We start from the raw sequence: 24,038 nt of genomic DNA on the forward strand, positions 1-24,038 counted from the left end.
GAGAAAAAAATCAGCATATGCTAGATTGGACTACGGAGCAATCAACAGAGAAATTGATTTCTGCAGAATTGTCTGCTGTAAAAAAAAAATCCATGCTTAAGCTGGTTGTGTGTTCGTTTGTCTTGTCTTTTGAGAACGACAGGAGTCCATAACCACGTTTATCATCGGTAAATGCCTTTACTACTATCTGTAATGATAAATTGCAGTGGAAACAGCCACCTTAGAATGCCATTTGGAAGAATGCACAGTACAGTGTGGCCGACATTTGGCAAAGGTTGTAGTCAAACGCTGATAAATTAATGATATTAATATAGTTATTAATGATTTCCTAGCACACAACTACTTTTTAATAATAAATGTAGAGAATTTTTTTATTTAAGTAAGATTTTATTAATACTCTATGAATTCTGCTGCGCACTGTATGGCCGAAAAAGAAAGCTGAGCCAAAAATCTACTTGCGTAAAAAATAAAAGAAAAAACACTCTTTTAAGAGTTAGTAAGATCAGTATGTTTAATTTACATAATCACTGATTTAAAAAGTTTAAAGCACCCATCCCCAAAAATATTGCTTTTTTCTTTTAGCAATCTGTCATCTTCGTTTTTTATCAATAAAAATATTTCTGAAGTAACATATAAAAGGAAAGAAAACTGCTTTTTTACTTCATCAAAATGTCACCATTCATTATTAGGCAAAATTATTTCTAAAAAAGCCATAAAAATGGTAATTTTTTATGCAAACTCTTATTATATCGTTATTTTAACTGCAAAAGAATTGGAAGCAACTAAATGTACAGAAGATAACTTGTTAAAAATAACTTTTCTCTCGAATTTTGAAGTTCCTAATGGAATGGTTAGTTAAAATGGAGTATCGCATTTGGTAAAATAATGGCAATGATTTCTGTAAAACACTCTAACAACCATACTTTTCTCAAACACGTGCTTAAATAATGCAAAAATGTAATAAGGTAATTTATTGTAATAATGTTAAAAGTTTGGTAGTTTTCATCAAGGCATTAAACGCAGACTGTTTAATCACCATCCTTTTGCAAAATTTCATCAAGTAGCGTCTTAAGTCTTCAGATATATTTCAAGTTTATGAAAAAAATAAAACTGCAGTAGAATGAAAGTATAAAACGGTTTCTTTTGAAGCCTATGTTTGCTTCTTCTTTTCGAGCGAAATATTTTTATTCCAAAGAATAAAATTCTGAGCTATAACATCATCCCTTTAGAGTAAGTAAATCATGCCGCAGATCTTCGAATATAAATGAGAACTGCGAATTTGTATTATTGCTTTGATTATTTTAATTTAATAACAATTAACTGATAAACAGTTATGATGTGATAGTTAACTGATAAACAGTTAGTAGTTAACAGTAAAACATCGTAGATGAATATTTTATTTTGAGGAAACTTATTTAACGTAAGAACAAACGTTAGATAAACATGTATTTAAAAAAAATAATAACATTTATTGCATTTAAAAACGTTTTACCATGTTAAGCATTTGAAAATGTTGGCCTAATTTTCAAAAAATCCAAAGCATACATACACTTTTCTGAGACATTGTATTAAACTAATATTTACGAAGCTCCTTAGATGCAAGCCATTAAGCATTAGCTGCAAGCATTAGCTATAAAGTTGCACATATTTTGCAGAAATTTAACTTTCGGGTTGTTTTTTCTCCCATCAATATAATTCCAACTTCTATACTCAAGGACCCCATTCCGGATATGAATTCCTGGGGTATTTATAGGATTCCTTGCCAGTGTGGTTTAATTTACATTGGCCAAACTAAGAGAGCCTTAAAATTTCGCGTCAAAGAACATGAGGCATATGTTAGAAAAAAGGAAACACAGAGGTCTTCTGTTGCTCAACATTGTTGGTCCGAAAATCACACTTTCAATTTTTCTGCTGCCAAATTATTCAAAAAACATCTTCCATTGGAGAACTGGATTTTCTAGAGGCATTTCACATTCATAAAAATCTTTCTGTTCTAGTTAACGATCCTAATTCCAATCCAAATTTGCCTTCGGCTTTTAGAGAAATTATGTTTTAGTTCTGGTTTCGCCAACAGATGGCGCCACTTGTTTATTCTTGTCCAGGCTTTCTTATCTTATCTAATCATTATTTCCTATCTTGTTCATTTGCGGTTTTGCAGCTGAAGATGATGGTTCGGTAAAACCATCGAAACTAGTCCTGTGAAAATTTTGTAGGTATAACGCTGATTTTTGTTGTTTGACTTCTGAATTAGTATTTATTCGGCGTGTTATTGTGTCTTAACCATTCCCTTTATTATGAACTGTTGCAAAAAAGTGAAGAGATCAGTAAAGCTCTAAACATTCTCTAGTTGTTTTTCATAAGCATAAAAAAAAAAAGGAATCCTCTTGATGATATTTTCATAAATCCTGTTTTCATTTTAAATATTTAGAAGTTATTTCGAGTGTATTGCTCAAATTCTAACTGAAAATCATCGATAGAGATGAGCTTCATGAAGCATTAATAAACACTTTGTAAGGTGTCTTTTAATTTTATAACAGTTATTTTAATTTTGAAACCCTTTCCTTTTCATTCTTATTTCCCACTTACATCTCGCTACTAGAATGAGATTTTAGAATCGCGCTGAATGCAAATGACTTAGCAGTAGTATTTATTGGAAGTTCAACTAACTTCGACAGAGAGTTTTAGGAATCCTTAGTGGCTCGTGTTTGCGTTCTGGATAATTCATTATTGAAGCTGTTACGGTCGGCCGTATTATACGTGCCTATTGATATTGGCCGGCTAGTTTAATGTAAGGGCCAACTAGTTAGGTAATTGTGTCTAGCTTCGGTTAAGTGTAGTTTAGACCTAGCCGATTAGATTAGTTTCTTATTTTATTATTCTGAGTTAAAGCTCGAGTAGAGGCTTTCCTGTAAGCCCGAGAAGAGGGACGACTGTATTATTTATTTGAATGGATAAAAAAGTAATTTAACCCTTCTGGAGTCTACATCTTAGTTGTTTGAACTCAGCTATAAGTCACTACGTAGTTCACTAGGTTCCTGGACGTTTTATCATAGTCGAAGGGCGAGGACCATCACAACTTATTCACTAATAAGGCACAAGCATTGATACTAAGAGAAAGCTTTACGTAACATTAAGGGGACTCATACACCTTAAACCCCTTATGATCTTCGAATATAAGACTTTTGCAAGAATTGGGATATTTTATTTATTTTAAAAGTGATTACTTCCAACTCTTTGCAGCTGACTACATAATATAGCTGCTTTCTGAAATAGTAATTAGAAAGTTTCTGTTGCCACAAATATTTTTGTAATTTAATCCGCTTCGTGACAAAATATTTCGTCGTGTTTCCACCTTGCGCGTATGATATTTTAAAAATGGCTGATGGTACATACTTGAAATTTGATGAAATCCTTTATATGAGCACTATCTTCTAACTGAACCAAAAATCTGATGAATATTTTAATATTAAAAAATTTTATGCACGAAAACATTACAAATTTTTTTAATAAAATATGTTTTATGAACTCGACTCCAAATAAAATAAAAATTTAACATGAAATTCTTAGAATTTTTAATTCACAGTAGTTTCCAAATGTTATAAAAGCTATATATTAAATATTGGATTAAATTATGCAACAGGATGACTTAAACTGTGCGCGCAATGTGGAAACATTACGAAAAATTTTGTCACAAAGCGGATTAAATTATAAAAATATTTGTGGCAACAAAAACTTTCTGATTATGATTTCAGAAAGCAGCTATATTATGTAGTCAGCTGTGAAAAGTTGGAAGTAATTTCTTTTAAAATAAATAAGTAATCTCAATTCTTGTAACAGTCACATACTCGAAGATCTTATGGGTTTTACGGTGTATGAGTCCCCTTAATCCAACAGTTTTGCTTTACACTGTAAAGTGGCAGAAATCAGTGAAAATGTTTCAGAACAGGTCTGCCAGAATTCTCACTAAAATTCGAAATTCTTCGTGAACTCCATAATTCACGCAGATTTCAGAATCACTTCCATTAATCATGACATTTTGAACATAGTTTCAAGATTTTACTCGCATGACAACTATGACAGCAATCACTCTAACGTTATTACTGAGTTTGGAAGATATATCTCTGGGATTAGATATATACAGGAGGCAAAGAAATATTTTTTTTTCATTTTAGAAGTGATAAAGGTGTCCTGCCATCATGGCAATATTGCACATAATTTCTAAGTTTAATGGGAATTATAAGAAAGCAAGTAATTGTTATACGCGCCAGCTCTTGATCAAAATAGTTGATTTCCGAATCTAAACTTAATGATTAAGTCATGAGTTAGGGTAAACAGACAGCAATGAAGAAAGCTACTTTTTGCTGCAATAGAAGGAAGAAAACACCGTCTCTTAAATGCATAACCTTTATTGCTATTTTTGCTGATTTCTGAGTGTAATCTTAACAATTAAGTTAAGTGAAACGGACTGTAACAAAGGGAGCTACTTTTTGTTGCGGTAGGAGGAAGGTAACACATTCTCGTAAATGTGTAGCCTTTATTGTTATTATTGCTGTTTTTTGGTTAACTTTTTGATAAATTGGAAAGCGCTGTTTATGAAATAACAATAGCTGAGCTGAAATATTTAGTACAGTGGGATCAAAATTAAGTTAAACAGCCTTAAATATATGTCGGCAGCAAGCACGCTTCAAACTTTCCGGATGATTTTATATTTAATTTTCAAAAATGGCAGAACGTGAATCTGAAATTTTCTTTCTTTGTTTCATGCAAAAAGCAAAAATCTTTCCCAAGAATCCTAAGCCTCACAACCTATCATTTTTCACAATTAAACCACTCCCTTCGATAACCCTGCTTAAATCTATTTAATGCTAATCGGTCGCTAAAATATATATACAAAAAAGAAAAATCTTTAGCTTCCGTTAGAGATTCGTAAAGAGGAAAAATATAACAAAGCGAAAAGGTGGCTTAAGGTGTACTAGCAAACTATGTTGTTGAACCGACACCTGACTTGAGTGCAGAATTGTCCATTTCAACGGGATCGAGCTCATTCGCCGGATGATGAATAGACTAGCCGGAAACACGCTATAGTAATTGATCTCAATTGCCCTTTCCCCTCTAATAGGAGAGGGGAAAAAGAAAACGCAGTACACTTAAAGCTCAACTAGCCGGGAATTAAGTGCCACGATATCTTATTAGGCAATTATGTTATTCGAAATACCGAGAAATAAAAAGGCCTTACGCTCATGTCGTCGCTGGACAACGGTTAACAGGAAGATGACACTATTTGATGAAAGTTGGCTATCGGAGATCATTTATATCATAGGCAGGTGATTATTATTATCCTTTAATTAAGGAGTACTACTTACGATGAGCCGAAGGTATTTTAAAAGGGCGTTGAATCCATTCGCGGTCGAATAATGCGAGGAATGATAATAATTAATAATTACGAGCTTTAAGGGTGGTGTACTTAATTTTTTCATTGCAGAGGTGAAAAAAAATTCTATCCTTCATATCGAAAATTTTGGGCCTAAATATAAATCATGTGCATAACTTTTCTACGGAATTCTAGACAAACACATTTTGCTCTAATTTGCTACTTCTTACATTTTGTGTTTTTTTACGCGCAACATAAAGGGATCCTTTTCTCTCTTCCTAGTCGATTTTCCAACTAGTGGTCAACAGTCATCCTATCAGCGGCCAACTTGAATTTCTATTAAGATTGGTTTAAACTAAGTTCATTAAGCATATGGTATATAGATATCGAGCTAAACTTAATAGCCGAGAGATTAAGACCGCTGGAACTTCGACCTGCATGGTTGGTTCTCTCCATGTGATGTTATATTTTCTTCATGTTACTCCATGTGCATGGAGTAACATGGATGCAGTTTCCCTTAGAAAGTCTTCCACTAAGACATTTTTACTCTCTAGCATTTGTGTGCTTTGTCATATTCATATAGCCTAACCAAAATCATAAACTATAAAATCGCTGTTTTGAGGGAAACGTATTTAAAAATGTTATGTATGTTTAATTAAATTAAGTAAAATTGAATTATGACATGATAAATCTTTTATATGTAGTTGTAAGGGAATGTGTTTTTCTCTTTTGTACATGCCGTTGCTTATTTTTTTTAAATTTTTTTAATTTTTATTTATTTATTTTTTAATACTAAGATTGCATGTGATTCAAACTTTAAAAAATAACATAAACCAACGTCTGAGTTTGTTCTTTGCTTCGCTTTTTTGAACCCTTATAAATATCCCCTTTTTTTGTCGTAAATGCAATGACTTGGCTTTGCATCTATTTCCTTCTCAACCCCCTCTAACAATTACACCTCCCCACCGACCTCATCTAGAACGTCATATGGATGATCACACAGAGGCCAGCATTCGCCTAAGGCACGTTGTCCACGAATACTTTGCCGTAATAAAAAATACAGTCGAACCTTATCGAACTCGGATCTGCGGAAAGTGATTTTGCGCAGTCCTGCTTTAATTGTGTCCATTTAACTTGTTCAACACTAGAATTTCATCTATACGTGGTTCAACGTTCATTCATCGAACAATCAATATTTACTGGCATTAGATCTGACCAGAAGTTATCAACAATAATTAAGTATTTCCATAGATTGAAAATAAAGACAAAAAATTGTACAAACTGCAAAAGCAACGGGTGGCAAAGCATTTTCAAATATGGAAGAAGCAGAAGTCAAAGAATTAACAGAGAAATGACCATTGAAGAACTCTGTCTTTTTCTAAAACCAGGGGGCAGTGAAAGCGGGGACAATGAAGAGGAGCTTCTAATTTACAAGAATTGTTAAAAAAGACACATGAATTGTCTAATTTTGCACTGGAGATTGACCAAAATAAAGAAAAAAAAAAGAAGATGCCTTATGATAGGCACTGAGAAACTGCACTCCTCAAATCTCTCAAATCTGGTTATCTCAAATCTCGTTCGAAACATGTGGAAGAAATAATATGTTTTCAAACTTTAAGATTACAGTATATTATTGATCAAAGACTGCTCCAATGCTCCGCCCGTTGCTTTCTTAAAATTCTAGATTGCCTTTAAAGTTTATTTCTTATGTGAAAGCAGGGCCCACCAGCGGCCGACCGGTAACGTCGCTGAACACTGGTAGTTCGGTCCGAGGTTCGAATCCCGCGAACGGGCTGGCTGCATGGGTGTTTTCGTGGTTTTTCCCATGTGTAACGCGTATACGAGCCAGTTTCCCTTAGAAAGCCCTCCCCGAAGGCATCCCTCATCTTAGGTAGATAGCCCTCGAGGCTTTGCCATATTCACACACACACACACATAACTTATGTGAAAGCGTTTCTCTTGTGCTTTTGCACTGAAGAAATCTAAACTGCTACGACACATAACGATGGTCTCAAAACGGGATATTGCATCGTCCACTATAAACGGTTGCATCACTTTTCAAATTTTATCTATCAAATATTAGCGCCCTGTATTATTTTGAAAGAAATTAAATAATAAAGAATCTGCATGTATGCATTTTTACTTCTTACAGTGTGAAAAAACACGAATGAAAATAAAAATAATAAATAAAATAACCATAAAATTTTATTAACCTAGTCCTCTACCCAAACATGTACACCTGGAAGCACGCATTTTAAAATTCGAATTTTATATTTCATGTTTTGTAACATTTTAATGAATTTTGATTAATAATCTCAATCATGGCAATTCTTTATGAATTAAAACATTTTTATCTCCAACGCGCGAGAGTGTATATCGGAAATTCTAAAGCTATGCTGTTTATAAGTATTTTGTGATTTTGCTTTTGAATTTTATGTAGCGTTAAGTGTGAAGAACGTTATATTTTATAAATAAGGTTAACAAATTAAAATGTTAATAGTAAAACGACAAATGTTAAACACTGATATGATAAACTGAGAAAAGACTTAAAAAATAGAGAAATGTCTCCCAAAACTTAACATTTTATCGGAAGTTCTAAATATATGTTGCTTTTAAATTTTTTAATTTTGCTGTTGAATTATATTTGATGTAAGTGCGAAGAAAATGATGCTTGACAGTAAAACTAAAAAGGCAAAAAGAAAGGAGTTGGAGTGAATGGCAACAGAAGACTGGTAGATTGCGAGCTCAGCGAGAATGTAAAAATCCTTAAAGAATTCTTTGGAGCGATCGTTAAAATCTAATCCCTTTCAGATTTTAATTATTTACGCAGTAAAAAAAAATCGCATCTTTGTTCTCAGAGATATGGTAAGTTATTAGTTGCTGCGAAAGATGGCATTGTCATATGCTACCTAACTAACAATGTCTTCACAGAAAATTTTCTTACCTAGAATTTGACGCTGTACATAGGGATAAAAACGAATGCCCCACATAACTATCCCATTCTAATTCCATAAAGAAACACCATTGTTGCCGTAGCTCTTAGACAGCTCACCCACGTCATTTAAGCCAGTGATTCATTGTTACTGACCGGGTAAAAGATTTTGATAAAAAGAAGGAAAAATTACCAAAAAGGCTCAAAATTTAACGATTGCCTAGAAAGGGGTCTTTTATCTGTAGATATGTTACCGTGAAAGACCAAAATTGGAGAATGTCGACTTTCACCGGAGAATATCAACATTCACCAAATACGTCGGTGAAAGACCGAATATTTCACTACATTCTTGTATATTCGGACCCTCACCGGTGTATGTCGACAATCACAGATATGCTGTGGTGAAAGTCGAAAAGAGAGGTCATAAAGTGCCATAATAGTTTAAGTTGTTGCAATAAATAAGATTTGAATCACATAATTTAGTAAGTTTTTTATTACTGTTATTTTATTTTCTCATTTAGAACATACTGTATAATTAAGTAAGTTTTTAACTTCTATTATTTTCCTTTCTCATTTTGAATGTATTGTGTGCTTTAGGTTCTCATGTTCTTAAGTTCTTATTTCAAGTTTGAAGTGCGTTTATTCGCGACTGAATTACGGAGAAGAAAATATAATATTATTATATGTTCAACATTCACCATTAGTACATGGTGAATGTCGACATTAATCGGTGTAAGTCAGAAATAAGAGTATTTGGAAAACATTTCGGAAATACACCAAGAGACTATGTGAATGTTGACATAAACCGGTGAAAGTCGACATTCTCCAGATTTCGGTGTTTCACCGTAACAGATGTATGATTTATCTGTAGATATTAGCAATAGAGATGGCCCAGGTGTCATAGCGAAGCATATCATAAGACATTAGATGAATATGCATTCAGACTAACACCGGAACGTTATATATATTGTCTGTATATTTAGAAAGTGAAAACTGTTGAATTTTTTAATTAGATATATCGTGAAAATGCATTTTTACTTGAACCAATTCGATTAAAAAGTAAAAAAAAAGTAATATTCTTAAGAATTGCATCTATTGCTTTTAAGTATTTTAGTTTGTCAGTTAATATCGGACAAATTAAATGCGAAAAGATTGATATCTTTTGTTTTTTCGAATGGCAACAGACTTGAACTGAAACAGCGCGATAAAGAGCAAAACCGCAAATTTGCGTTTCGAGATTAATAGACCTTTTGAACTGAGAATTTAAAAAATAAGTCAGTGATTTAATTAATTTATAATTTTTTGTGTTGTTTTGTTTCAATGGTGGGCTCTAACCGTTTATAGGCAATGGCCGCTACTAAGGTGGGAAACGGCGGTCTCTTTATTATAAAAGCACCTAATAGGTGGGCCACTGTTGCCTCCTAAAAAGGGGCGGACAAATTACAGCCATGCCATCTGCGAGATTCGAACGCGGAATTCTTTGCTAGACCAATCAGAGTCACTAATCACTTTCCCGTGTTGGTGGTAAAAATTTTAAATTCATCGCGTTAATTATACGTAATTAAGGGGTATCAGAAACCCCTATACCGACAATGTTAAATTGGCCATTTTCAATGTACCTTTTCTCAAAATCTGCTGTAGATACAAGCTTGAAATTTTTTCTGTAATTAAAGTATACCTATTTGATTATACTGAAATGAGCTTTTGAAGCATTTTGAATTTTAGAGTAAATTACAGAATATTTTGTTAGGCATAGTAAAATTTAGCACTTTTCTCACACAAAAAAATTTAAAAAAATTTTTTTTGTAAGTTTATTACAAAAAGCTCATTTTAGTAAATATTAGAGAACCTAATAAATAAGCCATAAAATGTTTAGCTACCTGTGAGCAGTAGTTTCTGAGAAAAGGTACATCGAGTATAAAAAATCACGTTTGGAGAAAAACGCGTTTTTATGTAAAAATCCTCATTGATCAAAGCAGTAGATGACAAATTAAAACTATATTTTTTTACAGATTTAATTTTCCTAGAGATTAAAGAATGGTATTTTTAGAAAGATAAAAGTGTAAAGAATTTGAAAATGCAAAAATCCGAAATTACAATTTTTTGAAGATTTTGGTGTTCCAACACCCCTTAAGTATTCATAAATTAATAAGAGAGCTAAATTGCGTAACATTTGCCTACCTTTGTAAATTTATTTGTAAGTAGTGTTTACATTAAAACTACAGAAATTTCAGGTGATAAATTTAATATATCACTTAAGGAAAACACTATGATAGCCATTTATGCTAATCACAACTCTATGTATAAAATTTTTCATAAGAATCGTTTACCATTCATAAGGGTATTAGCATTCTTTTCAAAATTTCGGTGAATATTTTTGTATGTATTTTCTACAGAAACGCAATAAAAACTTCTCTTTCCCAAACAAAGATGCTAACCACATGTGGTATTTTATGAGACAAGTGAAATATATGCAGTCTATGAAGCTGAAAAGCCTTGCTTCAGTTAAAGCCGGCTTCCTGGGGTGAGGCAATAATTAACAACCGAAATGCATTTTGGAACTTGTCTACAAAATGAAAACCAGGAATGCATATTTTCTACTTCTAATGTAACATTCTAAATATGTGGAATTAAATATAAAATGAAAGAAAAGAAATGAAATGGGGATATTGTCATCCTGCATACTAATATTGGAGTGCCCATTAATGTACGGCTGCCATGACTGCTGTTGCGTGTTCTCCTTTCTTCAAATGGGTGCGCATTGTATACAAGAGTGAATGTGACGACATAACGTGACAGCTTAAGTACCTCGCTCAACACAAAGCTATCTGTGTTTACGAATACCGGATTCGGCATTAAGAGATACATGATGGGATTCATAGAATACACGCATTAGCATTTGTTAACAAGAAGATTGCTCTTATTACCACACCCGTGTTATAAATACAACATGTGTAGGAAAACACTGTTGTGTAATGGTCTGTAAAAGAGAGTGTTATTTCTCTGAAAAGACTGAGAGAGAATTGAGGTATATGCGTGCTGCTAGAGATCATGCGAAGTAAAGAGAGGAAGAAAATTATTTCTTTTCTTAGCCCAAAAGAGCGTTATCTCAGAAGGGCTATTAATTTCGTTTTGGCATTTTGCGTCGATTCACTGTAAATATCCGTAACACTTTTCAAACTGTTGCCCCCAAATAGTATCGCCCTGTATTATATTTAAAGAAATTAAATAATGAAGAATCTGCATAAATGTATGTATGTTTCTCGCACTGTGACAAATCAACGGTACCTATAGCTATCAAATTTTGAATAACGTAATCCTGCCGTAATCTTCGTGCAAGAGATCTAATGAAATACAAGCGTAGGAACCTCTCGAATAATCAAATCGTTTTTTACTGAATAAGTACACAAGCTTCATGTGGCGTCATTTTACAATAAAATAATACCATATCAGCTCTTTTTAACCATTTCGAACAGCTCGTTTTAAGTATAAACTTTACGTTCTGTATCATTAATAACTAAAAGAATAGTAGGTCTGCAGGTTACCTTAAAGTTGTTTCAGGTAGTGACCTGAAATCTGTATATCAAGATTAAGTCTTTTTTATTTTATGATTTTTATTACATATAAATGTGTGATGGTTTTATGATGTGTGTGTACACTGTACTCACGAAAAGCCTTACCCGATTTTTGTTTTCATGACTATTGGTCGTAGACATATATTTCCAGTTACAAAAATATTTTAAATGTCACAAAATTATTAATGTGAAGTTATGGCAAAAAAAACAACTGTTTCTTAAGTTTTGCATACCAATGTATTTATTTATTTATATTTCAAATTAAGATGATATATATATTATTAAAGTTTCGCAGTAAGCTACAAATTTAATTAAATAATAATAAGACATAATAATTAAATCCAAATTAGATCATGAAAGTAAGGCAACCTTTTAGTACGAAATACACGTACGAACATTAAAGTAAAACATTTCGAAATTGAAACAAAAACTTTCCCGTAAAATTAGTAAAACCATTTAGTAAATTAATAAAACTAATATGAAATATATAAAAAAAATGTTGAAAATACCTTGGTCTTTTTTCAAGGAGCAGGCAAAATATTTTCAATAGAGCCACGTTTTTGAACTATATCTAGATGATTGTTAATGCTGGAAATTAAAATTAAAATTTTAAATTCAAATTAAAAAAATATAAATTAAAAACTCAGTTGAAATTAAAATAATCAAAGTGTAGTAAATATGCAAGAATGTTTCAAATGTAATAAAAGTGCAATAAAGTAAATTCTTTTTAAAAAAATTATAATTAATTAATCATTATATCATTATAATTATATATATGAGCGTGTGTTTGTGTGGGTGGGTGCATGTACACATATACGTAAATGCCTACTTTCGATTTATGTTTATTATGTCATCCAACATACATAACATATTACCAGCCAACATCGCAGGCAAATAAGGCTTTAAAACTATTTAACGATTCTTTAGAATTTTCTGTTTTCTACTACCAGATTACGAGATTTTATTTTTATATAATAATCTACTTAGAAAAATAAGATTAATTCTGTGATAATTGCTAAAGTGAATTTTTTTTATACGCGCAGCTGAAGATGATGATTCTATTTGAGCTTCGCAACTATACAAATGAAATTTTAATCTCATTACGCTATATTTTCCTTTGCTAATCATTGGTAATTTCATCATTTTATCTTCAGCATGCTTTTTGATTACATTTTTTTTGCATTAATTACTATTAATTTCTAAAAAAATGCATATATGCTTGATTTATCAATGTATATGAGATCCAAAATCACAACTAGTTATTATCCAAGCTTAATTTATCAGAAGACTTTGCTTTATGCATTGAATAGCATAAATAATTCAGGCCTTTAATTCAGGGCTCAGACACTAGAATCATCCTAATAAAAATATTTACCCTCAATATATGATCATGAATATGAGATCACAAAATTATAACTAGTTCTTTCATGATAAAAATTAAAAATTTCATTATTGATTGTTTACGAAACGGTGTTTGAAATGACACATGGACCTAATATGTTATCTTAACCTCCGTTTTCGTCAAAATAGCTCACGACAAAATAACCTAAATGTAATATAAATATCTTGTTTATAGTTTTAATTCTTGGCAATCATATTTCAAGATTATTGTGATACTTAGATACGTTTTTGCGTAAAACAGTAAATTTTCTGTAAATTATATAACATTTATAATTCGGAATATAGGACAGAGGATGCTAAACATTTGTGTGCCTCGATTACCTGTACATGGAAGTTGTCATTATGGCACCCTACTTCACAAATGGCTGAGCAACATTTTTTTAATAAGATAAGCTTATCAGCCAGCGTGTAAAAATATATGTACGGTATTAAATTTGAAAGTGTTTATTTTTATTCTTCATTACCTTCCTAAAGCAGCAAGGGAATTTTGCTAGTCAAAATCCCATAAAAGCATCTTTAAGTTGAGAAACTTAATTGCATTTCATGATTAAGGACACAACTGTATCAGCTCCTAAATCTCTAATCTTCAGCTAGCTCCTTTGATTGACAAAACCGACTACATTTGATTGACAGATTGGTTCTAAAACGTCTCGGAACAATGGATACTGTGTTCAGCGGGCATAATTTGACAACTGTTGATATATGAGAAAAGAGATATGTGCAGAACTTCTTTCTTGGATCTTTCGTTTTACTTCCTCAAACAACATGGTTTCCACTTCGATAATTTTTTGCAGATATCGAAATTCAAAACGATTTAAGATTACCAGTGTTCTAATTTCTTGACATTTTTATCTTATTATTAAACTGCCTGCTAAATATCCAAATTTTCAGCAGGTGAGTTTACAAAGTTTGGTGAAGCTGCAAAATCATAACTTAAGTTTTAACCATAACAACTAACTTGCTTTCACTAAGGTATCGATCATTTAAGGTTTGTAATTTGAATGCAATAATTGGTTTGGTTTTAAGCAGCCAATGCTTATGGATTTAATGACTAAATGGAGTGAAGCAAGAATTTGTGCATAATGCAACTCTTGCTAACAAACTTGTTGTCAAAATATATCACTCCGTATCTGCCGAGCATTTTAGAAATTCGAAGTTTCTAAGGATTGACTTCGGTGAAGCGATACCAAAATCCTATGAATGTGCCAAAATACAATGCATATATATATAGAGAGAGAGAGAAAGAGCGAGAGAATCAAAAAGAAAGGTGGAAAAGAGAGGCTCTAGAACAGGGGCGTTGTACTTTTAACACAGCATCCCATGAACACCCGATTTTACTTAACTTTATGCTACAACTTTGGCAGAAGGGAGTATTTGTTGATATTTCTTAAAATGGTTTTTGTTTAATAGATTACGGCAAAGCACTCGAAGGCTATCTGCCTTAAGATAGGGATGCCTTCGTGGAGGACTTTTAAGGAAAACTGGCTCGTATGCACGTTACACATGGGGAAAACCACGAAAACACCCATGCAGCCACCCCTTTTGCAGGATTCGAACCTCGGACTGAACTACCAGTGTTCAGCGATGTTACTGCTCGGCCACTGGTGGGCTATTTCTTAAAATGAAAATGCGACTATAACGCGGGTTACCTGGAGTTAGCATTACTATCTTCTTGTGCTTTATATTCCTTTTAATTTTCACTAATAATGGGAAAAAGTTTAAGAACTTCAGTGTAATTATTAACATACTACATTTTTCAAATCATTAAATTGACAAAATTTTAATTACAAAATTGTATTTTTTATCGACATTTTAAAATTTATTTTTTAAATTACCTTTAAATAATGTTATTTGTGATCTTTTTATTGAACTTTATTATTTGTGTTTATTCTTTCTCTAATTTTTAATATTTAATATTCTACTCCCCTTCAAGAAAAAGATTTCGTGTTCTTACATTTTGATATTTTACGAATTTAATTTTAAATCTTCGTAGACATATTAAATATTTATGAGATCCTGCAGTTCTTTTTGAAGAACAGTAGTCCTAAACAGCCTGATAATTCAATTTAAACAACACAAACATTTAAAACTAACAACGGCTTTACCCATTAAAATACTATTAAAAAACGATTTTATTTGAGGATATATATTGCAAATATATTAGTGTCGAAAATTAACTGAAAACTGATATGAAAAGTAATTCCTCAAAATCTGTTCAGTGTGAATTTCGATATCTGTTTAAAGTAAAATCCGGACAGATGGTAAATAACACTTAAAAGTATAATTTCGTTCCTATAAATTAGGTATAAATGCGTATGAAGTTCAATTATAAAATGTACAACTAAATATTTTAAAAATAGCTCAAAAAAACCTTTTGAAAAATCAAATGAACTGAAAACAGATTTAAAATTTTTGAATTGAATATACACGGTAGGAGAGCAGATAGGACCACTAAACACTGGCAGTTAGACCAAGATTCGAATACTGATCTGAAGATTGGCCGCATGAGCGTCTCCATAAAACCAAAAGTTTTCCATTTGTAAGAACGAAGCAGTTTTTCTTAGGAAGTCGTACACAAAAGCCTGTCTAGTGTGCACATAGCCTTGCATATTTTTTCTTGTATTAAAATCAGGCAAACACTCTTAAAAGGTAACTCTGAAATAATAATAAAAAAAAATTGACACTCAGATTAGACAGTCACATCTAACGTGTTTGGGATATACTCTAAATTTATATTTCAAAAGAAATAATAATACATATCATTTAGAGTATGGAAAATTTACATGATTATGCTTACATCCAAAATTATGTCCAGAGCGATATATTGAAAATATTAACTCCATCTCGACTAATTCCGAATGCTAATTTCTCAGATCTTGCCTTGAAATCGTATTCAAATGAGCGTCCGTCGTCTGAAAAAGAAGTATAAAAGTATACTAAGAGGAAGAACTATTGTGATTATCTCTCTCAGACATTTTTGATTAGTAAGAAACTAAGAAAATATAGTCACGCTATATGAAACAGGGATTAACTTATCAAAAAATGACAGAGGAAAACACATTATACAAATTAGGAGGTTATATTTTCCGAAGCCATCTTGGCAGATAGAGGGATGTTTCTCAAGAAAGGGTATCACAGTGAAATAAATTTTAGACGTTACTGAAATACATTTAGAAAAATATGTAAAAATATTAAAATTAATTCGACTCATTATTAAATAAATATCAGAGCTAATATTTCAACATGCTATCTTTGCAACTTATTGTGAAGAAACAGTCTTTTTCAATATTATAAAACTTGGAGTTATGTATAGTTACATCCTAGACTTAGTTTTTATAAACTATTATGTTATGAACCAAATAAATGTTAAACCAGTCAGCTAAATCTGCCTTCAATTTCTAAGTGGTTCCGAATTGTGATATTTAAGTTTGGTTGCATTGAAGAGAGCTCATAATTTTGTTAAACTGGACTTAAGTCAACTTCTATATCTAGAAAAAGGCAGCCTGTCCTAATTATGATTCACAGCAATAATTAGTAAGACAGGGCATCTAAAAAAGAAAAAAAGGTACTGAATATTTTAGATGTAAACCTTGTAGAATCATTAGGTTTGTCGAAGCAGGAAACATAAAAGTGAGTAGTACCTTCAACGGCCCACCCGACTGCTAACCGGACGTGTTTCCAGACACATCATAAAAGCACACGGTAAAGAGGGCGAAAACAACTTACATTCTTCCCACTTAAAAGGCGACTGCGGAAGCAGGGAATCAGTTGCCAAATCCTAACTGATGTAAAATCATCGTCTACTACATTTGGGTTCGGGCTCCATTTGTAGACTCATTAGGTTTGTTGAAGCAGGAAGTAGAAAATGAACAGTCTTTCACAGGGATTCGAACTCCGGATCTTCCGACTGCTGGCCGGATATGTTTCCAATTACACCAGGAAGGCCAGCGGTAAAAAGAAAGAAAATACTTTACAACCTTAAAATAAAATTAAATTGTCAGTTCTTATTCCAGACTCACGTCATGCTTTTATTTTACTGTATAAAGTTGTTTAGGAGATTAAGTTCCTGAAATAAGTTGAGTAACAATTACTGGACTTAATGTTGGCTTTGTTTTCGATTAACAATTACTGTTTTAAGGTGTTAGTAGTAAATGCGTTCATAGTTAAGGAAAAAGTTCGAAATCTTTGAGTTGACCTATAAAAAAGAAAGTGAATACATATTTAACCTTTAATACCAAATATACTCTCAAAATCATTTGTTGCTGTGCTAAATATTACCATCAGTTTACAAACATTACTTGCTCAATTGCTATTCGCCCATTTCTACGAGGTCGTTCAAACAACTAAGAGAAATTATAATTTAGTTCAGTTTTAGGCTTATCATGTCTTAATTATAAATTTACTCACTCCCGATTCGCCAATAATCAACAAATCTTATGTATGTAATGATTTAACTGTAGATAACTTGATGTTAGAAGATAGATTAAAACTGTTGCATAGATGGAATGATGAACTTGCAGACAAAGGTGCCGAGTGCAACACATAATTTATTCTTGGGTATCCTTGATACATATCTCCATCACATATAATTAATTTCTTAAGATATCTCTTCTTGAGTTGTACAGCACTAGGAATACTATAATGCTCCCCACAATTTTATATACGCATAATCACATCTTTAACTGATAGATGAAAGCAGCTAGGATTAATTACGTGGTTGTGAAGTCGACAGAAGGAGAGCAAATACTGCGTATTTTGCAGTTGGAGTATTTATAAACTCGGCTTCCTTGTTTGAGTACATGTATCTGCTACTCTGCTAGATATCGCAAATAATTTTCAGCAAATGGAACTGTCTGTTACATTTAGAGATACACGTCACTGATTAAAAAGAAGATTCAAGTATTTGAATAAATAGATTTCTAAATATGCTCAGAGATTATTAAAGATCACTTTACAGGATTAATTTTCTTGAATAATAAAACTGACAAACTACCATGGGTATAGTACAGGTTCCCATAAAATGCTTTTCTTCGACGCCAATCACTTGTGCCTCGGGAAGATCTTTATGCCAAGTAGAGTTCAGTTCCTTGATGACCGATATAATGGATCAGTTTTAATGAAGACAGTCAGTCGGATAATGCTTGCCTTCTTCGTATGCCACAATTTCACGCATTTTGTGCAAGAGTAAACATATTTTGTTCCGAAATACTTCATAATAACCTGAATCCTCTTAAATGAAATAATAATGAAACGCATTTATCAAAATATTAAATCTACAACAAAACTTGTCAATTAATACTAATAATAAAATTGCAAACTCTATAAATCTGTCATTTGTTTCATGCATAGTGGATCAAATAATCTAAAAATGGTGTTAAGAATAAAAATCTCATAAAGGTGAGAAAAATATTAGTTTTTCAATTAAACAGAAAATAACTTAGTTTTACTCATATGTTTAATTTAATTTTACTCATGCCTATAGACGGAGGAAATTATTGTTATCATAAAAGTGAGAAAACTGAAGTGAACATAATTATTATAATATGTTATCAAAACATTTAAAAATTATGTAAAATTAATATATGTTAATTAAAAACTGAGTCGTAGACATGTATATTACATTGCACTATTCGTGTAATAATCGTGCACTATCTTTACCTCACATCTTAGTATAACATTACTAGCTTTAAAGGTGGAGACAGAACATTATTTTACGAAATCATAGGAGCTACTGGTCCTAGAAAAGGTTACTTTTTATTAATTTAATCTATGCAGCATAAGATCTATGCAGACTGAGCGTTAAGCATGCTGTTCCCATTTTCATACTTTGTCCATTGAATGATGATAATATTTATATTGGATTTATAGTGACAAAAACTGGGCTTTGTAATTCAATAAATAAAATATAATACAGCTAGTGATGAATTAAGAATGCCATTATTTGCTAACTGATTTCAAAATGATATCTTCTAATAATTAGATTATGAGGCAATTTATTTAACTTCATAATATTTTATTTTATTTTTAACTCTTTCTGAATATAATTTTCTTTTCAAACTATTCTAGCTTGAGTCATGAATGATCTGTTCTTTTCTTACATCTTGCAATAAATCTTTTCAAACAGCATTTATTGGATAAATCTATACCATTAAAATTTGCGCGAGTCTGTTTGTTTGTGACATCATCTGCTCCGAAACGGCGGGGAGTTGAATTTCGAGAGAGGATTCTAAAAATTCGGAAGAAGCCATTTCAAACATTCCTAATGTTCATGCGACTTTAATCGGCTGGAATATTAATTAAAAACTCTGAAAACGTTAATTTTTGCACTCATTTTTCCAAGTGGCAACAGTCGCGCTCGCTGGAGATAAAAATCATATTCTGACGTTGAGCAAAGCACATGATTGCATGTGACGTCATTGTATGTCGAAAAGTTTTCGTTAACATAAGCATTTTAAATAAATAGCTGCTGTTGGAAACTTTTTTTTTCTTTCAGGTTAGGATGACTGCCAAGATATGTTATTGTCATATTAATTCTTTATTGATGCTGAGAAAAAGTTGTTATATTACATTAAATTTAAATCATGACGTCATACCCATATCTGAAGTGTCAAAAGCTTTTGCTGTCGCCCAGACGGTATAGTGGTACTAGACTGTACTATAGACGGTATAGAGCCTACTACGTTAACGAAAGGCCCGGGTTCGAATACTGGAGAAGACATGGATGTTTGTAAATGTATAGTGGCGGTGCACCATGGCGGCACTCTAAATATGCGGCGAGTCGAAAGTCCTCTCGTATGGATTGTAGGTAGATCCCCAAATCTCCCCCGGGGTGCTCTCCCTCAAAATTGGGAGTGGAAAAAAGAAGTCCTACCTCTCTTCGAATTAGGCTCTGGTAAAAATTGTTCCATGTAACATGGACACGACAACAACAACAAAAGCTTTTGTTTCTTTGGTTTGGCAACAAAAAAAAAATATTCACGAATTGGTTGCTGCTTGGAAAGAATGAACTGATTTCATTCATATTCAAATGTTTTAATGCATTTTCTCTTCAGGTGTACATAGAACTTATAAATTTTGCTTTGGCCGCAGCCCGCTAGTTATCTACTATATCAAGCGCCTGTTAGGCCACGAATTGCAAATGAAGGCATAATTGCAGTAAGATAGTAAGAGTAAGGCTTTCTTAAAAAAATATGAGTTCTCTCATTGTGTAGCAATATTTTACCACAGCTACGATATTTCATTCCGCAGACCTTCAAAAAACTTATATTCTTTCCTCTACGAAAGATAACAAAGCAACTTATTTAAAGACAAAGATAACAAAGAATACAAATATAACAAAGAATTTTAATTCATGTTAACACTATCTCTCCAATCTTACAATCAATTTTTATCTTTGTTTTAAGTATTTTATTACTGTAGTCATATGACAAAAGAAACTGCGATAACTTCCTGTAAATATTAGCCTTTAGAGTAACACAAGAATTTTATCGGATTATTTTAAAGGTAGTATTATAGAGCAATTTGAAAGCAAGCACTGAAACGTTTAAACATATCTAAATCAATCAAAATCGTAAAAAACAACCTTATATTTAGCGTAGATATAATGAAACACTCAATCGATTTCGAGGGCAGCTAAAGGTCCCTCCTCATCAGGAGAAAGAAATACATAGAAAGAAGAAAATAGGAGAAGGAGTCACAGAAACACGTGGTCCTTATCAGCACTGCACGTGGTTATAACTAGATTTTTAATCAGAGTTGCACTGGCCGCCTACTTTTACTGGGCCAGGCTATCTGATCAAGCATAAAGAAATATTAGCGAAGTTAAAATAGGGAGCGAGGGGCAAATGCACCTTACGCTCAAAATCTGAACTTCAAATAATGGAAAGCAACCACTGAACGGATTTTTATACCCTCTGGTAGTACCAAGCGCGAGGAGGTAACGCCATCTATCGGCAAAAATAACTGAATTAAGATAGTAGAATTTTAAAGGCATTAGGAAGGACTGGATTGGACTTCAAATCATTAACTAAACTTGCTAAATCTTTGTGAATGTGAAAAGCCTCAAGAAAATCCAATTCACCTATGGAAGAAGCCTTTTGGATGATTTTTGCAGACCCAAAATCAAAATTACGGTTAAAAGTCCAACTATGATACGCTATTGAAGACTTGTTAATTTCGCCTTTTTTGACATAAGATTCATGTTCCTTGATACGAAACTTCAACGCTCTTTTTGTTTGGCCAATATATCTTAAACCACACTGACATGATATACTATAAATTCCCCAAGAATTCAAGACAGAAACGCAATCTTTTAGAATCGATGGGTGAATTTTATTAATAGGGGAGAAACCGACTTGAAAATTTAATTTCTGGAGAATCCGTGCAATTTTATAGCTAACAGAAGGATAAAATGGAAGCACGACAAGGTCATCAATATTATTTCTAACAGTGGAATGTCTTCTTTGATGGGAATCTGAAAATTTTTTATTGGCTTTATCAATAATCACGGAAGAAAATCCACGGTCAATCGCAACTGCTGGCCAGTGCAACTCTGATTAAAAATCTAGTTATAACCACGTGCAGTGCTGATAAGGACCACGTGTTTCTGTGACTCCTTCTCCTATTTTCTTCTTTCTATGTATTTCTTTCTCCTGATGAGGAGGGACCTTTAGCTGCCCTTGAAATCGATTGAGTGTTTCATTATACCTACTCTAAATATAAGGTTGTTTTTTACGATTTTGATTGTCACATTAGCGTGTTTCTCTTCTAGTCTATATCTAAATAATTCGAATACAAAATTCGCAGTTTCTTTTTCCAGATTTTTCATATTATCATAAAGTGTTTAGATATCTACTTCATTTGTTACACAGGATACTTCTAGACTGCATTTGGTCTCGTTTCAAATCCTGCGAAGTTGTGATGGCTACTGTAAATTTTGCCTGGGATGGATTAGGAATAATTTCATCATGCGCAGTGTTGTCTTAGTCTTAAAAAATAAGTCCGTTGAAATGCGAGAAGAAAAATGATCCTAGGGGTGAAATTATATTGTGTTGAAATCAGGTCCTCTTACAAAGCCACACTTAATCCACTCCTCTACATCAACGTACTATTTTATTTAAACCTTTATGCCAGGTCCAGAAATCTTTTATTGCTCTGTTCACTTTAGCATCTAAATCATATGTAATAGTAATTAAAAACTTACTAGGTTCAGGTTCATGTCAGTGGTAAAATGAAATTAGCTGATCCTTTGATTAATCATACTTCAGATATAATTATTAATTATTAAAGTGCCTGTAGTCTGTAGTCTGCTGCAAGCTTTATTTTGTATGTGTGTTGTATGTTTGTTTATAAATTAATCTGGATTTATTCTTCTCTTAGATCTGGATCCCGGTGATTACCATCCGTTCAACGAAGGTCGTGAGTGCGTCAATTGCGGAGCCATATCTACACCTCTCTGGAGGAGGGATGGAACGGGGCACTACCTGTGCAACGCATGTGGCCTCTACCATCGTATGAATGGAGTTAATAGGCCTCTCAGCAAACCACAGAGAAGGCTTGTATGTTCAATAATGTCTACACCATTTTATATAAATATGCATTATAATTATTGTTCCTGTAGCCTGCTGCAAGCTTTATTCGTTGGCTATTAACACAAAAAGCTTTCAGTACAAATTTAGACTTATAAAGTACAGTTTAAGATTAAATTTCAAGAAAAATGAAAGATTAAATTTAAGGATGCCTGGTCAGTAATAGTTATGCTATAAATTTATTTTTCTCATTCTTATATATTTTAAGGAGCTGATTTTGATTACAAAATCCAAATTTTTTGTCTCCATGTTTATGCGGCACTCTCCTGTTCTGTGTCGATTCAAGCCTGTTGTCGATATATGGCTGTATTTAACACCTACATATATCGAAAACAGGCTTGAATTATCTTGATGGTGATGTTGATTTACGAGAACTAGTTGAAATATTGTCATCAAGATTAAAGAAACAGACTCTCACAGGAAAGAATGATAATTCAATACTTCTTTCCAAAAGCAACAACAATTAAATTTAAATATGTTTCAGAAAGAATGATTTCATGTACTGCAGTGATCGCATCCTGAAGCAAAAGGAGGCTCTTCTAAAAGCAGTCCCTCTTCATAACCTAAATGATTTTTCGTTAAAATAACTGCTTATGCTGCATAATCGAAATAATCATATGAATTCTTGTTGAATAACATGAGCTACAAGATACATCCACGGCATGTCTGTGGGGATTTGAAAGCAACAGGTCTACTCCTTGGATTGCAATTTGGACACACAAAACGCTTCTAATTTTGTGTGAGTGAGAATATTAAGGCTATTATTAAGTCAAATTTAGTTAAACGTCTTGCCTCAAATGGAGACATAATCCCCAAGGCTTTAAAACATATCTTCATAGTCCTTATTATGTCCTGGTTAAACGAGGTTTAATGAAAAACTTGTGAGAAATGGAGTGAAAAAGACAAAAAACTTCTTACCTGTGCATAAAATTATGTATGAGCACAAAATATAGGACAATGTAGTTAATTAATCCATAAATGAAAGAACTAATTAGTGACCTCCATTAAAGGTACATTGCGTAAGGTTGATTATCACTTAAAGAAGAGTGAAAGCATAGTGACGAGCTTCATAGTTTACCCAAACGCAGGAAATTACAGACAATTAATAATTTTCAGAGAAGCTACACTGCTAGCCAATAAAATTTTATACTATAAGGGAAGAGAATAAGCCT

General features: G+C 32.5%; 1 protein-coding gene across 2 annotated transcripts in view; it reads left to right on the forward strand.

Annotated features, from left to right (window-relative positions):
• Positions 1-24,038, forward strand: part of LOC118200527 (transcription factor GATA-4-like) — a 229,421-nt gene that overhangs the window by 190,320 nt on the left and 15,063 nt on the right. For both annotated transcript variants that reach the window (XM_085815805.1, XM_085815806.1), the window contains one exon: positions 22,658-22,836. In XM_085815805.1, coding sequence (XP_085671931.1) covers positions 22,658-22,836 — 179 coding nt within the window. The remainder of the gene's footprint in view (positions 1-22,657; positions 22,837-24,038) is intronic.

This window comes from Stegodyphus dumicola, chromosome 4 (assembly GCF_044657685.1).
Source record: "Stegodyphus dumicola isolate Sdum_Otavi_A_Nest chromosome 4, ASM4465768v1".
Lineage (NCBI taxonomy): Eukaryota > Metazoa > Arthropoda > Arachnida > Araneae > Eresidae > Stegodyphus > Stegodyphus dumicola.